At 38.8% G+C, this 14,245-nt stretch overlaps 1 protein-coding gene across 1 annotated transcript in view; it reads right to left on the reverse strand.

The window, feature by feature from the left end:
- Positions 1–14,245, reverse strand: part of LOC101860889 (THO complex subunit 2) — a gene marked incomplete in the record, with an annotated part of 53,250 nt that overhangs the window by 21,131 nt on the left and 17,874 nt on the right. Inside the window, 17 exon segments of the mRNA XM_013081778.2 lie at positions 428–556; positions 1,102–1,230; positions 2,749–2,906; positions 3,289–3,430; positions 4,250–4,376; positions 4,841–4,935; positions 6,355–6,426; positions 7,208–7,372; positions 7,636–7,814; positions 8,227–8,345; positions 9,022–9,118; positions 9,790–9,870; positions 10,209–10,302; positions 10,805–10,889; positions 11,463–11,564; positions 12,046–12,206; positions 12,904–13,102. Of these exon segments, the coding sequence (XP_012937232.1) occupies positions 428–556; positions 1,102–1,230; positions 2,749–2,906; positions 3,289–3,430; positions 4,250–4,376; positions 4,841–4,935; positions 6,355–6,426; positions 7,208–7,372; positions 7,636–7,814; positions 8,227–8,345; positions 9,022–9,118; positions 9,790–9,870; positions 10,209–10,302; positions 10,805–10,889; positions 11,463–11,564; positions 12,046–12,206; positions 12,904–13,102 (2,134 nt within the window).

Here is a 14,245-nt window from a genome sequence, read left to right on the forward strand (position 1 = left end):
GAGCATAGAGTTTGCTGTTGAGCGGGAATTTGCACTATACAAATGCTATCTATTATCATAACAGACATACTGCCAAAGACATCTGCAAGCAGGCAAAGTACAATTTTGAGCTGTGTTCCCCCAAACTAATACAGTACCATTAAAAAAACAGAGCTCAGTAAGCCTAGGGAGATATTCGCAACATGTGTCTGTACTTCTCTTAGTTTAAATATAGAAAGCCACAAAATATGACAGAAATCATAACAGGCCACAAAACATAGCATTCCATTAAACAAAATATAGTAGACCACAGAACATAGCAGCATACCGCAAGAGGAACTTAGTGTGCCTAAAGTGTCTCTTGTGACACACGTCTCAAATACCCCCAGTCCAAACATAGCAGACCTCAAAACACAGGCCCTTCAAACCACACCACAAAAAAACAAACCTTTGTGAGCCTGAAGTGCCACTTGTGACACACGTGTCTGTAGTTCTCGTAGTCCAGTCTGTCCATCTTGTTGGTCAAGTCGGTGCCCTTGCGGAACACGGTCAGGAAGCCTGGGAAGTTGTAGCACTCCTGGAGGAGAAAAGAGGAAACAAACGTGTCAGTGGAAGCTTGAGTCAAAGGTAAGCAGAGAGACACAAAAGCAATCATTCAGTAGACGACAAAAGCAAGATAGAAACAACATAGAAGAGAGAGAAAAAAAAAAGGAACTACCAATGGTGTACTCCAACCACCCTCTTTTACAGTTTTGAGAAATGAAGTTTTATGTTTTTTGAACGGGACATTTAAGTCGTAAACATTTTCCGCTTTTACTTGGCTTTCCTTATTCTTTGCACACACATACACATATCAATCATTACGAGGTACAGATAAGGACAACCCAAAAATTAAACAGTTTTCACATACATATGCAATAAGAGCCATTTAGTGCAGGAAAAAAAAAGAAACAAAACATATGACAAAGGGGAAGGAATTAGTAGGACCTGCCAGCAGCATATTCCCCCCCCCCCCCCCCCCCCAGGTACTCCAAGTGTTTCCCACTTCACCATAGGAAGAAATGAACAGCAAATTAAACCAGCAACAAGAGGACTTAAACAGATTCACGACTGACAAGTTACCTCCTCATAGATGGCTGGACTGCTGTGCCACCTCATGATGGTCTCCAGAGCACTACAGAGGAACCGGCCGTAGCGGTGAGCCTCATTCTCTGTGCAGCTCGTCACAGTATACGTGATGTCATTAAACACCTGTTCACATAAAATGAAAATTTTTTTTTTTAGTCTTAGCGAGCGTTACAGCATTTGCAACACAATTAGGTCATATAAGTGCCAAAAATTAAAGGTGTTACTGGAGAGTAATTAAAAAAGAAATAAAAGGAGAGATGAATATGATACATGTTTGATACGAAATGAGTAGAAAAACCACACCACAACACCTGCCAACCACCAGCAAAATGGTAAATTAATGACATGAAAACACACAAGTCCAGTGAGAATTTGGGAGAAAAAGAAATTCAGTCTACACAAAATGAATTTACTCATCAATGCCAGCAAAATAAACAGAAGAAAGAGAAAATCTAAAAATCTCCAATCTAAATGGGGGGGGGGAAAATTACATTTATAACAATAAAAATTAGCATAATTACGAAAACAATAATGAAATGTCTTCAGCGCCGTCTCTAGAAAAACCCTGCAAAACTGTTGCAACGAAAGAGTACAATGCACTAAAAATAATGTTTAATAAAGAGCTGGAAACATAAGTTTACAAAAAGGACACAAAATAAAACGAGAAGTGAAACAAGTACAGTCAAACCTGCCCTGACGGCCACCTCTATAAGACGGCCACCTGTACAAACGGCCACTTTCCATTTCCCCCCTTGCATTTTTTCTATATAATTTAACTGTGTAAAACGGGCACCTGTCCAACGCGGCCGCGGCCACAAAAATTTAACACACAACCCCTATAATACTAAGCAATAAAACCTGTCTAAGACGGTCACCTTAGTGAATCCATTACGTTTTGTCATAAATTGTGCATTGGCCCCTGGCGTTGTGGGCGAGCCGTCATAATTCAATCCCCTGTCGTTGTTGTTAGGTAGTCCCTCCAACCGATCATGTTGCGTAGGCCCCTCCCACTGTTGACCAATAGCTACCAATTTTCAGCTGCAGGTGAGTTAGCGTGTGATCCCTCATAACCCATAAGCCCCGCCCAGAACTCCTACACAAATCGTATGTGAGATGAGTGGTTACTGTTTACCCAGTCTGTAACAAAGTAACAAAGGACGTCAACATGAACTTGTTACAGAAGCGTCCCTCGTTCTCCGAGTGGTGGCGACCCATGTGTTTGTTTTAACATGGCACTCGGTCTTCCTTGTCTGATACATTTCGTTTTATTGCCACCATTGTGCAAAATCAGTGACAAAATAAAAATTACAAACGAAATACAAACCAACAGCAACAACACCAACAAAGACAACAACAATGGGGCTACTTTCGATTGGGGCCTCAGATGGGAATGGTTTGTTTTCTTTATCTTGATCAGTCCTGCCTAAGACGGCCACCTGTCTTATGCGGCCACTTTTCTCCTTGACAATGGGTGGCCGTCTTACACAGGTTTGACTGTATCTTCATTCCACTGAAGCACCCACTTTCTCTACTTAAAAAGAATTTGTTTCTTTTACAAAAGGGAAAAATGTACACACAAATACAGACACACATGACAAAAACAATCCAACAAATACCCTAAAAAGAGAAATTATAGCGCACCCTGTCGTATGTGATTAAGGTGGAGAAATTTGGCGTCTTCAGCTCGTGCAAGACTTTGATGAAATGTCCACAGTAGACGGCGTCGCTGGCGGTGAAGCAGCACCGAGGGAACAGGCAGTACTGGAGCAGGTTGGTGGTCATCTCTGACTTCAGGGTGCCTGCAGCAGAACACATAACAAAAAAATTAATAACAACAGCTTAAACAGAGCAATCACATTAGTAATAAAGAGACAAAGGTTGAACTCCTTTTGTGAAGCTAAAACTTATCGTAACTTTCAGCTGCTGAGGCATTTATAAAGAAAATACATTTTCACAACATTTTTAAAAATATGTCCATAGATGATGTGACTTTGAGTTTGATTCCATTGTGAGGATGGGGGGCGGGGGGTATTTTATTGAGTCATTTAACCACCTGTCTGCTAAGACACAGTATCCCACTCTTATTGGCCCTGACAGGCCGGGCCGAAGCAGCCAGCTTTATGAGTGATCTAAATAGTATCAAAGGGGCTGTAAAACATTTACAACTATTCCAACACCCACCAGTTGGAAACCAGAGTTCCTTCTCCTCCTCCAGCCTTGCCTTGACCCTGGCCACGTGCTCCGCCTGTTTCTTCATCTCGTCCTCCAGTTTGTCGATCAGAATATTACATCTGTCCACCTCTTTCTTTTTCTTGTTGGATGGCTGCAACATTTCAATAAGAGAAAAATTTTTAACTCACCAGTAATGTCTGTAACATCTGATGCTTGTTGGAATATCCGGAATAAAAACCATGACATAATAGTCAATATGCCGCGGGACAAAGCAGGATGATAACAATGAAAAGAATTCTATAGCCCCTTGCCTTAGAAATCCCATAAAAGCGATGAATGAGTAAAATATCTTTACATGAAATTCTCCTCACCAGCATTACTGAAATCTATAACCTTACATCTTTTCCTCAGGACAATGTGAAACAATTCACTTTGGTAAAGAAATTGTGAATCACAAGATAAAACAGTTCACCAAAATCTCCTGAAATTGTGAATGCAACTCAAAATTTCTGCTTTCTCTCTTCTCGTCTCTCTTCCTCCCTTTCACTCACATCTCTCAAGCTAAGTTATCTTGACACTCGCTGTCCTTTCTCTCTTCCTCGCTTCCTCCATTTGTCTCACTCACCATATCTCTCAATCTGCTTTTTTCTTCCCTACCTCTCTCTTCCCCTCCATCCCCCTCCCTTTCTCACTCACCATATCTCTTACTCTACACTATCTCAGCACTCTCTTTATTAAATCTCTCTCCCTCCCTCCATCTTTTTCTCACTCATCATATCTTCCACTTGATGCTGTTCCAACACTCTCTCTGCATCCCTCCCTCCCACTCACTAGCATATTCCTCCCTCTTCATTTTCTCCACACACTCCCTCCCTCCAACTTATTAGCATATCTCTCAACTTATTAGCATATCTCTCAATTAATGCTTTCTCCCTGCCCACCCTCTTCTTCCTCCCTTTCACCCACTCACCATATCTCTGTTGTCATCAATAGCCTTGATCTGGCTCTGTTGCAGCTGTATCTGCTTCTGGTAGGCAGCAGTGGGCACATACAAGTCATACATGGACAGCGACCAGAATGTGATGTAGAACTGAGGCCTGGGGAAGCAAAGAGAGTTGAAATCATCAACATTATCACTTAAATCATCATTATCATCATCATTATCAGCACCATCATTTCATTATCATCACCTTTACACAATCATCATCATCAACCACCAATGAACCATTATCACATGATACTGAACTGAGGTCTGGGGATAATACATGCATCATTACCATCATGATAATCATCGTCAACATTGCTATCATCATCCATCTCCATTAATAAAAATTCAAACACACAGAACAAATCAAATTAACACTTTTGTGAAATTAAAACATAAACGTTCCACAGTCGTCATCATTTTTGTTAATCATTTAGGAAAAAGCATTATCAGAATTAAAAAATATCTGTTAAAAGTAAAGACTGCCGTCCACATTTCATTGACAATACAGATGAAGAAAAAATACATAATGGAAAGTTCCCTTTTTGAAGGCAACTTGTCTCTGACTCTACTCACGTTAAGTCATCCCAGATCTTTGAAGAGAATACTGGTTGAATAGCCTCCACAATAGGATGCATTACTTCCTCAGAGGCATCAATATAAAACTGGATCTGAAAAGACAAAGACAGTCCTGGCTTACTGTAACTGCTGAAGGGAGGGGAGCTTAGAATTTACAGGTGGAAAGTACAAGTCTGTAACACTTACATACTAAAATAAATTTTGAAAATATAATTTCAATTTGAACCTGAGATTACTTCACACATAGTCAATGAACTTTATTTGTTTGGGTTATTTTTTATCAAAGCAATTGCAACAATCAATATCGAATATAGAAACTAGGTTCTGCTACTATAGAAGAATTATGTAAGATTTAATACTAAGAAAACTAATCCAAAATGAGGAGACAAGGACTGTCAGCTGCTAAAAATAATCAGGGTTCGGCAAGTTATTCATGAGACATCGAAAAAAACAAGCTTTATAGTACATCCAAAATAAAAAGTGTTGACTCTTTAAGGACATAGCAGCTGTCCAACCTGGAGCACACCAAAGGCAATGTGGCAGCGCATTTGAACCATCAAACACAAATCAGAAAGACACATTTCTAAATTTCATAGTATACATGTTGTTGCCTGCCCTTTAAAAGTTTAGGATAAGGGTCACCGAACTGTAAAATCTGTATGAATAACAAAGTTTAACTCACTGAAGACTGAGGTCTCGCGAGGCACACAAACCCTGAAGACAGGTTTTTTCATGGATATTTTTAAAAATCATAACTTTACTCAAAATTGTTCAATTGCTCTGACCTTTTAACAAAAGTAAGAGAAATTTGTGTTCTTTCAAATAAAACAAATTTGAAAGCTGTATCTTTTATACTTTGAATTTGTAAAAAGCACATGAATTTTGGTTTTCTCAAGAACTTTTTAGAAGCTTTACCCTTCCCTTTACTCACACCAGATCTACTTACACTAAGTCACACCTTTACTAACAGAAATATCACTATCAGGCCTTTTGCGCCTCTCGGGCACAAATTCTGGATCATTAGGATCGCCAAGTTCATTTTCCGACAAACTAGACTCATTGAAAACATTTAAAATGTTGCTAGTTTTGCTGCGTACACATTCTCTCTAAGTCAGCATAGGGGCAGCTATTTTCCCCAAAACTGACGCTTGTAAGTTATCCAGAGTGATATCACCTAAAAGTTCGCACTAAAATAAGTCCTACCCCTATTTCCGCAAAACTTTGCACAAAACGAAACAAATGGATGCACTAGCGCTGATGACGAATCCCTGAGGCGCTCTCGGGATTACGAAAAGTGTGAAAAAATTATAAAGCTGGTCCCGTGGGGGGTCACTGGATCCGGCGTCAGAGGGTCATCGGCCAGTCCCTAGAATGTCTCAGGATACAGCGTCAGTGAGTTAAGCTCTTTTTAACAGCCCTTAAACAGCACATCTTCAGGTGTTGAACAAGGTATAAAGAATGTTGAGAACACATTGCAGAAGGGAGAAGAAAGAAAAAAGTTCTTTACTGACCTTGCTGTCAGACTTGGTCTTGGACTTGGCTTTCTCTGCCTTCTCAGACTTTTTCAGTTCGTCATACTTGACCTGTAACATTGGTCACATATTTACCCAGTGTCAATGTTGTCATATTTGCAGGTACGCTTATTTTCACTAGCAGCAGGCCCAACATAGCTCAGTCATAAATGAAATTTGCTACCAATATAACTTTCCTCATTTGAAAGAAACATGTTGGGTAACTACTTCTTCAGCGCAGCGGTTGCACACTTCTCAGTGCTTATGTATCATATTTAAAAGTATAGTTGTTCTTACCAGCAGGCTTGATGCATGGTGTTCACAAATGTAATCTTTATAATAATGTCATTTCTTCCTCGTTTGAAAGCAGCCTGCTGGGAAAAGCACTCATCTTTAATTCTCAAGGACATTTTGTAATTGTTTAGTTTCTGTATTTGGCTATATTATGGATGAAAAAAGGGGATCAAAAAGAAACAATTATTATGAAAGCAATGTTCCTAAGTAATGAAGCAAGTACTGAACCCTACACATTTTTTCAAGTAACTTTTGTCATGTACATAAGAACAAAATATAGAATTTCTCACACAGCCTGATAGAGGTACTTTGAAAATTACAAACAAATGACTCTTGATTTATGAGGTAAGTGTCAGTTCTAGCATGATAAAAAAGCAACAAAAAATATCAGCACTATTGCAAGAAAATATGCTTTTCACATTGAGTCAATAACTTTTTAAACAATAATAACGATATATCATTAGGACAACACAAACAAATCTCTGTTACAAATCACCGGAAACAAATCCTTAAGAACTTAATTCTCATCAAAACCACACAAGAAAAGAGGCATCCTTACATTGATAGCATGTGCATAGAGTGGCCGTGAGAGGAAGAAAGCTGCCGAGTGTGGTATATGAAACGTAGACAGCAAGACGTCCACAGCCGGCAGTCGCTTCACAAACTCCTCCGTACTCAGCTGCATGGACAAGAAGCTCCCAAACTGGACAAGGGTGTCTTGACACTGGAATAAAAAAAACCAAAAAGTTGCATTCAGAGCAAAGACAACATTTGCTGTTTTCAAAAAGGTAAACATAGTAAGGTTCTCGGTCAAACTTAAAACAACGACACAATAGCAGCAATTCAGTATAGGGAAAAGTAAGAAAGAAAGACAGAAACAACAGAGGGAATGAGACAAAATGGGGTGGGGTCAGGTTCTCCAAGTTTACCAGTTATTCTTGATCTCGTTACAATGTGAAATAAAAAAATTGTAAACCAACAACAGACCTGGTCGTAAAGCTTCCCCACCAGCTTGAGATGCTTGTTGGCGTCCTCAGCAAACACGGTGCTGTCTCGCTGCTGGGCCATGAGGAGACACAGAGACAGGGCAAGGTCATGCTCCAGCAGTGTGTCCTTCAGGCGCGTTGACGACTTCTTCGTGTTGCGCACTTGGGAGAAGTTGCTGCCCTGAGGAAAGTGAGAGAGGCAGATTGCAACATAAACATTATTATCAATGAAAATTGTTAATTCATATAATGGGTGTGTAACCATGGTTCTGTTTGTGAGTGTAGGCATCTAATATGCGCATATATGGGGGGGGGGGGTGTTTGTGTATATCTAACAGCTGTGTTTTTGTTTATGATCAACTGGAAATAGACTGGCCCTTTTCCAACTCCCTTGATCTGCTGCTAAAACAAGATCTTGTGAGGTAAAGTCCATTCCCTCGTCAGACGCGAGTCAAATTGAAGCAGTGAAAATAAAAGCCGTAGTTGGGAGCAAAGTATAAGCAAAACACCAAAAGGTGCAACAACAGTAAGACCCATTTGCTGTGACTTCCAACCACCCATAGTAACAAAACTCGTAAACAAATGCAAGAACCCTCCTGTCTGACGAGCTCTCCACCGGCCATTGCATCCAGCTGGTCGTCGGTAATCTCCTCAGAGATCTCAATACCGGCCATCTTCTGAACCACCTCTCTCAGCAGGAGCAAGTCAGTACTGTGGGAGAACATTTAGTTGTTATATGTTTGAGTTTCGTTTTAGTTAGATTTTACAGCACATGCAACAAAAATAGGTCATATAAGCACAGAAGATTAGAAGTGTTACTAGAGAACAACATACAGAGAAACAAAAGAGGAGACTATGGAAATGAAAGATAATTGATTGGAAAAAAAGAGTGAACCGCACTAGAGCACCTGCCAAATCGTCCACATTATTTGTCTGAGTCAAGAGAAGCAGATCAATATTTAGTTTTTTTTTAAGCACAGAAAGTGCAAGACAAACCAAAAAAACCCACCTCTCTCAGCCACATTGGGTGCGTACTATTTTAGTCTTTTTTTTTATTTAGTAAGAGTTTTGCAGCTACAACACAATGGGATGAGAAAAAATGTTTTGAAAGACTGCATAAGGACAAAAGGAACAGGAAAGAAAAAATACAAGAACCTTTCAACCATTCATAAACAAGAACAGAACTGAAAATAAAGACAGACTATGAGATCATACCTAAAGCACTATGGTAAGCTCTCACTACAATCAGATAAAACATTGAAATACAACAACTCTCATTTTTCTTAAATAAAAAGGGTGAGAGAAATGTTCACTCCAGGAACAAAACATCTGCATTTGTTTTTTTAAAAACAAAAAACTCAAGAAGTCACAGAACTAGTGTCCTCACCTCTTGCCAGCTTTCAACTGATTGGCCACATACTGCAAGATGCCAGTCAGCTCTACCTGATACTTGCGGCAGATTGCTCCGGCAAATGAGGCCAGACCTGAAAGCAAAAAGCAACGAGTTATTCCACAACGCAGTTATCTATATGGATCACATAATAATAATAGATAGCATTTGTATAGTGCAAATCCCCACACAACAGCAAGCTCTATGCACTTCACAATCTATACTATAAAAGACACAACACCTCATATTCCATGAAACAACAATTAAATATCAACTAGAGACAAAGGGCACACCATAAGTAAAATTATAACCACAGGCTAACGATATTTCCACAACTCCACTCAAACATTGCATTCAAAGTAAACACAAGACTGGTTTCACCCCCCCCCCCCCCAAAGGTACTTCTGTTACTCTGCTAAACATCAGTCATAAAACATCTTTGCTAATAGGAAGTAGTTAAAGGTATCACAATAGTAGGCAGAGAAAACTGGATGATTCTTTATACAAGTAGACTATTCTGCATTTTGACAATGTTCTAATTTAAGAATCAGAATCATCTTTGGGCCATACTTATCAACATTTCCTTTTACCTTCTATATTGTTTTATAATCTACACTAATCCATTTACTCCAAAAAAAATGTTTTTAACAAATCACATGATATTCACAATATTATCTGAACACCAGAAAACTATAGCTCAAAATTAAAATCACACATTTTATCCCACAAGACACATTCTTCACACAGAAGGTATAACAGACTCACTCTGAAGCCACATGGAAATGTTCATGTTATCCGTCTTCATCCTGTCTTTTTCGGGATTTGCAATAGCCTCAATAATGCAGACTGCACTTGGATTAAGGGAAAAACAACACTGTTACAACCTTTGCAATTTGTTTTTCTCTTCTTTTTTTATATGTGAAATTAGAGATTATACTTTCCTAACGCACTAAATTAGAAAGTACTAGTACTCACAATCTGACATGTAAAAACAACAAAACCCCTAGGAAATACATAGTATCCCCTTTTTAAAGAATATATAGTATCCACAAATCTAAGCCTGTTCATGAAATAATACATAGCGCCTACTCTCAGAAGTAAATTTCCCAAATATTTCAGCCCATTTATAAACCTATATATAGACAACAACTATGATAACAAAGCTGGCAAGGCAAAAAGGATACAGGTCAGCATATCATAAGACATTGATGTCAAATACTTGAGGGCATCCACAACAGGGCCAATCAAGTTGTCATAGCGTTGAATTTGATTCAGCACCTGGGAGAAATACAGATTTGCTATGAGTATGAAATCAAGAAAATATTTTGTAACAATTTCACATAAATGTGTGTCTTCCTACAACAAATCTACAAACTCATCAAAAAGACAATGATTTCATCTGAACAAAGCTTATTCATGGCAAAACAAAAAGAACTTGAAAAGACTCAATGTACGCACATCATTTTGGTACCATACAGTATTCACATTGTGATAAAAAAAATTAACCTATTTTTTAAAAAAAAGAAAACACAAAAATCTCATATTTTCTTTATTATCTATCTTCTAACAGAAAGAATCGAAGCGCTTTACGGATAAAATGACCCAGTTGCGACTTTCAACCACCTGAAAAGATGACAATGACAGAACTTGACATCATATTTTCTTCAAAACCAAAAACAACAAAAATATTCAGTTTACCTAAACACATGCAGTCAATGCAACATTCAACCTGAACAACAAAGAACTATTTCTTGTATTTTTTTCCAAGACTGCTACTTACGTATTCAAAAACAATGCCAGGGTTGTTGTGACTGAGTTTTCCCAATTGTCTCCCAGAAGGCTTCACAGTCTCTTTCGACAAACGCCTGAAATATTAAGGACAAGGCTAGAACAAACTTTGGACCATAATAAGAAAACTGTACATGAAACTAAATGGTCACTTCACTTCTTGAGATACTGGTAAAGGCATTTCTTTGACATAGGTATCTATACTTGCTCTGCAATTCTTGTTATAGATGATTTTCCAAGTTATTTCTTCCACTCACAGGTTTACTTGATTGCATTCTTCATTGAAAGACATATCCTCAACATGGTATATTTGTGTCATGATCTAGAACTTGATCTAAATAAGTTCTATCATTTCATTCCTGATAAAACATCCTATCACACGTTATAAAATGGCATAAATGTGCCATAAATTTCAACGTTAAAGAGAGAAACTACAGTAATAGACAAACAAATGGAAACTAAAGAGGTACAATCTAATAGTGGTGTCCTTCACTTCAGTAGGAATATACATGGACGTTCCTTAATCCTCAAACATGGACAAAATATCGTACATCCCCCCCCCAAAAACCTTGTTGGATAGAATAAAGGAATGAAGAATATCAGAAGAGAAAAATAATGGGGAAAAAAAAAAAGCAGTTGTGCACACTCACTTCATGATGTACTTGGCCCTCTCCAGACAGTCAGCTCTAGCTCGGATCAGGATCGGGTGCTGGAAATAGCTTTCATTTTTCCACGTGCCATAAAGCCGATACCTATTTCAGACAATTTAGTTAAAAAGCTTGTCAGACTTTCTCTTGTGACACAACACAATAATGAAAATAATGTAACATCTAGTATACACCAGACAATAATTTTATTTCATAAATACTTGCAGATGATTTGTGCTGTTTTAACCTCTTCACGGCTCGACAGATATATCTTACACGTCGCAATAATGCGCAGCCCAGTGCACCATATACGTAACCCTTACAGCTCTGCCAACAAAAAACATTTTGAAGTAGAAAAACCTAGAACCATCACTTTCACTTCCATATCATGGAAACCAAGAAAAACTTTTGCTCAAAGCATAAAAAAAGTCATACAGCCAATTGGACACACTAAAACATAGCATAAACCTTAGTGAGAATCAAAGAGAATCAAAATAGACAGAGGAATTCACTTGCTAGTACGGAAGCCAGCTCACAATCTCTCTCACCCGAAAAACCATCTGAGTAGATAATTGCTGACTCTCACCTGATCTCATACGGATAAAGCTTGAGCAGATTCCACAGCTCTTCCCCCATGGCACAGTTCCCAGGGAGGAGGGCCAGGGAGGGCAGGAGAACTTCCTCCAACACATTCAGGAAGCCGTAGTAAGCGACATCGTCCTCCGGCCCAATGCCCCCTGAATGTCTCTGGGGACAAAACAAGAACCAATTAGATCCGTTTTTAGTTTTGAGAACAGAGAAGAACATAGATTTGATAATGGTCATTTAGTGCAGGGAAAATGTTGGGAGTTTTTTTACACATATAAAACCATTTAACATAAATCCCTGTTGGAGTGATGACCTCCTGTCCTGTGGTCACAACTTATTCACAAAAGTATAAGCCTCTCATATCACTGCATATTGATACCATGAGAATAGAGAAAACACCTATATTCTTGATTCTAAATAAGTTAAAAACATTTAGTTTTCCTTATTTTCAAAAAAATCTCCTGTCATAAATCTATATTGGCATATTGGCAAAACATGAAACGTTTAGCTCAGTGTTAACACCTCTTCATTTGAGTCTTGGCCATTAGTATGGTCCACCATGAGAAAGGAGAATGCACCACTATTATCTTGTTTAAAAACAGAAAGCTAGTTTTTCATATGTTCTTAACAATCCCCTGCATGGAAAAGAAGGCAAAGGAGGCAGAGATAGACCAAGAACAACTTCCATAAAAAACTAGAATAGATCATTGATGGGGAAAAAAACAAGGATAATGAAGATTGGGGTTTGAGCATCTGATCAAAGAAATGAAAGGGGAACCCCGAAAGCCGATATCTGTTTCAGATCTGACACTTGACAGAAAGAAAAGAAGAATGAGATTTACAGCAGTAGTCCTACCTTGTTCATGAAAGTCTTGGCCAGTCGTATAATCTTCACCATGAGGATGGGGTCGCTGGCTGCATGCGGGCCCAAGTAGGAGAGCATGGGCAGAGCGGAGTGGAACACCTCCTTGAAGCTGTGTGCCCGGCTGCACTCACACTGACCCTGCTCGCGCTTGTCTCGCTTCTTGGCCAGAGTGGCGGTCAGCCCTGTGTTTCTAAGAATGGAAAAACAGAAAGCAAGCATGATGATATATGCATTATACAATTACAAAACATCTGAAAATGGTAAAAGTTAGCAAATCGTCGGTCGCCTGATAAAACCGTGAATTCCACAAATTTTCTAAAATAGTTTTTTTGCATTTTTTGATAGTACTCGGTGAGATACATGTCCCTGTAAAACAATTTTTCAATTATCTCAACTCAAACGTGTAATCTGACGTAATAAGAAAATCGTGAATAAACACCGTGCCCCAAAAGTCGCCTGATGAAACCGTGAATCCCACACCTGTGTGGAATTCACGATCTCATCAGTCGGTTTATGACTCGCGGGGCTGACCGTTGGCGCCGTGAACGCCTCTTTAGACCATTGAAATATGGGCGACTGCGTTGAGCAAACATAATGGTCGGTCAGTATTCAGGGTTTCCAGGCCAAAGATTATAATTTATGATGTCGACTGTATGTGTTTTGCGAGAAAACCTCTCTATCACATAATTAAAATGTGTATTTCCTAGATGCAAGACGGGTATTGTTTCATGACGACTATCAAATTCGAATATGTAATGTGTGTGCCCTTCTAGTAGTGGTTATACAATTCTGATCGTTTGCAAAAAAAATTAATTAATTAATTAATTTAAAAATCTAAAAATTGACGTAGTCAAGTATAAATTACAAGTATATTTCTGTGTTGTATCACAACCCAAACTTGTTTGACATTGAAAGATCTTTGATTTGACATCAGAGTTATCTAACAAGAAAAGGAATTTTGAGAAGCCAAGCAATGTGAACCATTTTGGGCATCAAAGAAAGCTACAGAAAATACAGCACGGAAATAGTAGAAGAACCAGACTTTAATTAAGAAAAAGTATCATTCAAAGTACACGATGCGTTGGAACAGATCAAAGGTGCTTTTTTAACGTCCGAGAGAGTAAGAGAAGAAAAAGAAGAAGAAGAAGAAGAGAGAGAGAGAGAGAGAGAGAGAGAGAGAGAGAGAGAGAGAGAGAGAGAGAGAGGGGGGGGGGGCAGCAATAAGCAATACAAATCAAGAGATAGGACGATATTAAAAAACTAATGAACTGAAACCCAGATATGATTGCTCAACCAAATCAATGGACTACTCACTAGTAAAAGACAACGCCAG

The sequence above is a fragment of the Aplysia californica genome, unplaced genomic scaffold (genome assembly GCF_000002075.1).
Source record: "Aplysia californica isolate F4 #8 unplaced genomic scaffold, AplCal3.0 scaffold00145, whole genome shotgun sequence".
Classification (NCBI taxonomy): Eukaryota; Metazoa; Mollusca; class Gastropoda; order Aplysiida; family Aplysiidae; genus Aplysia; species Aplysia californica.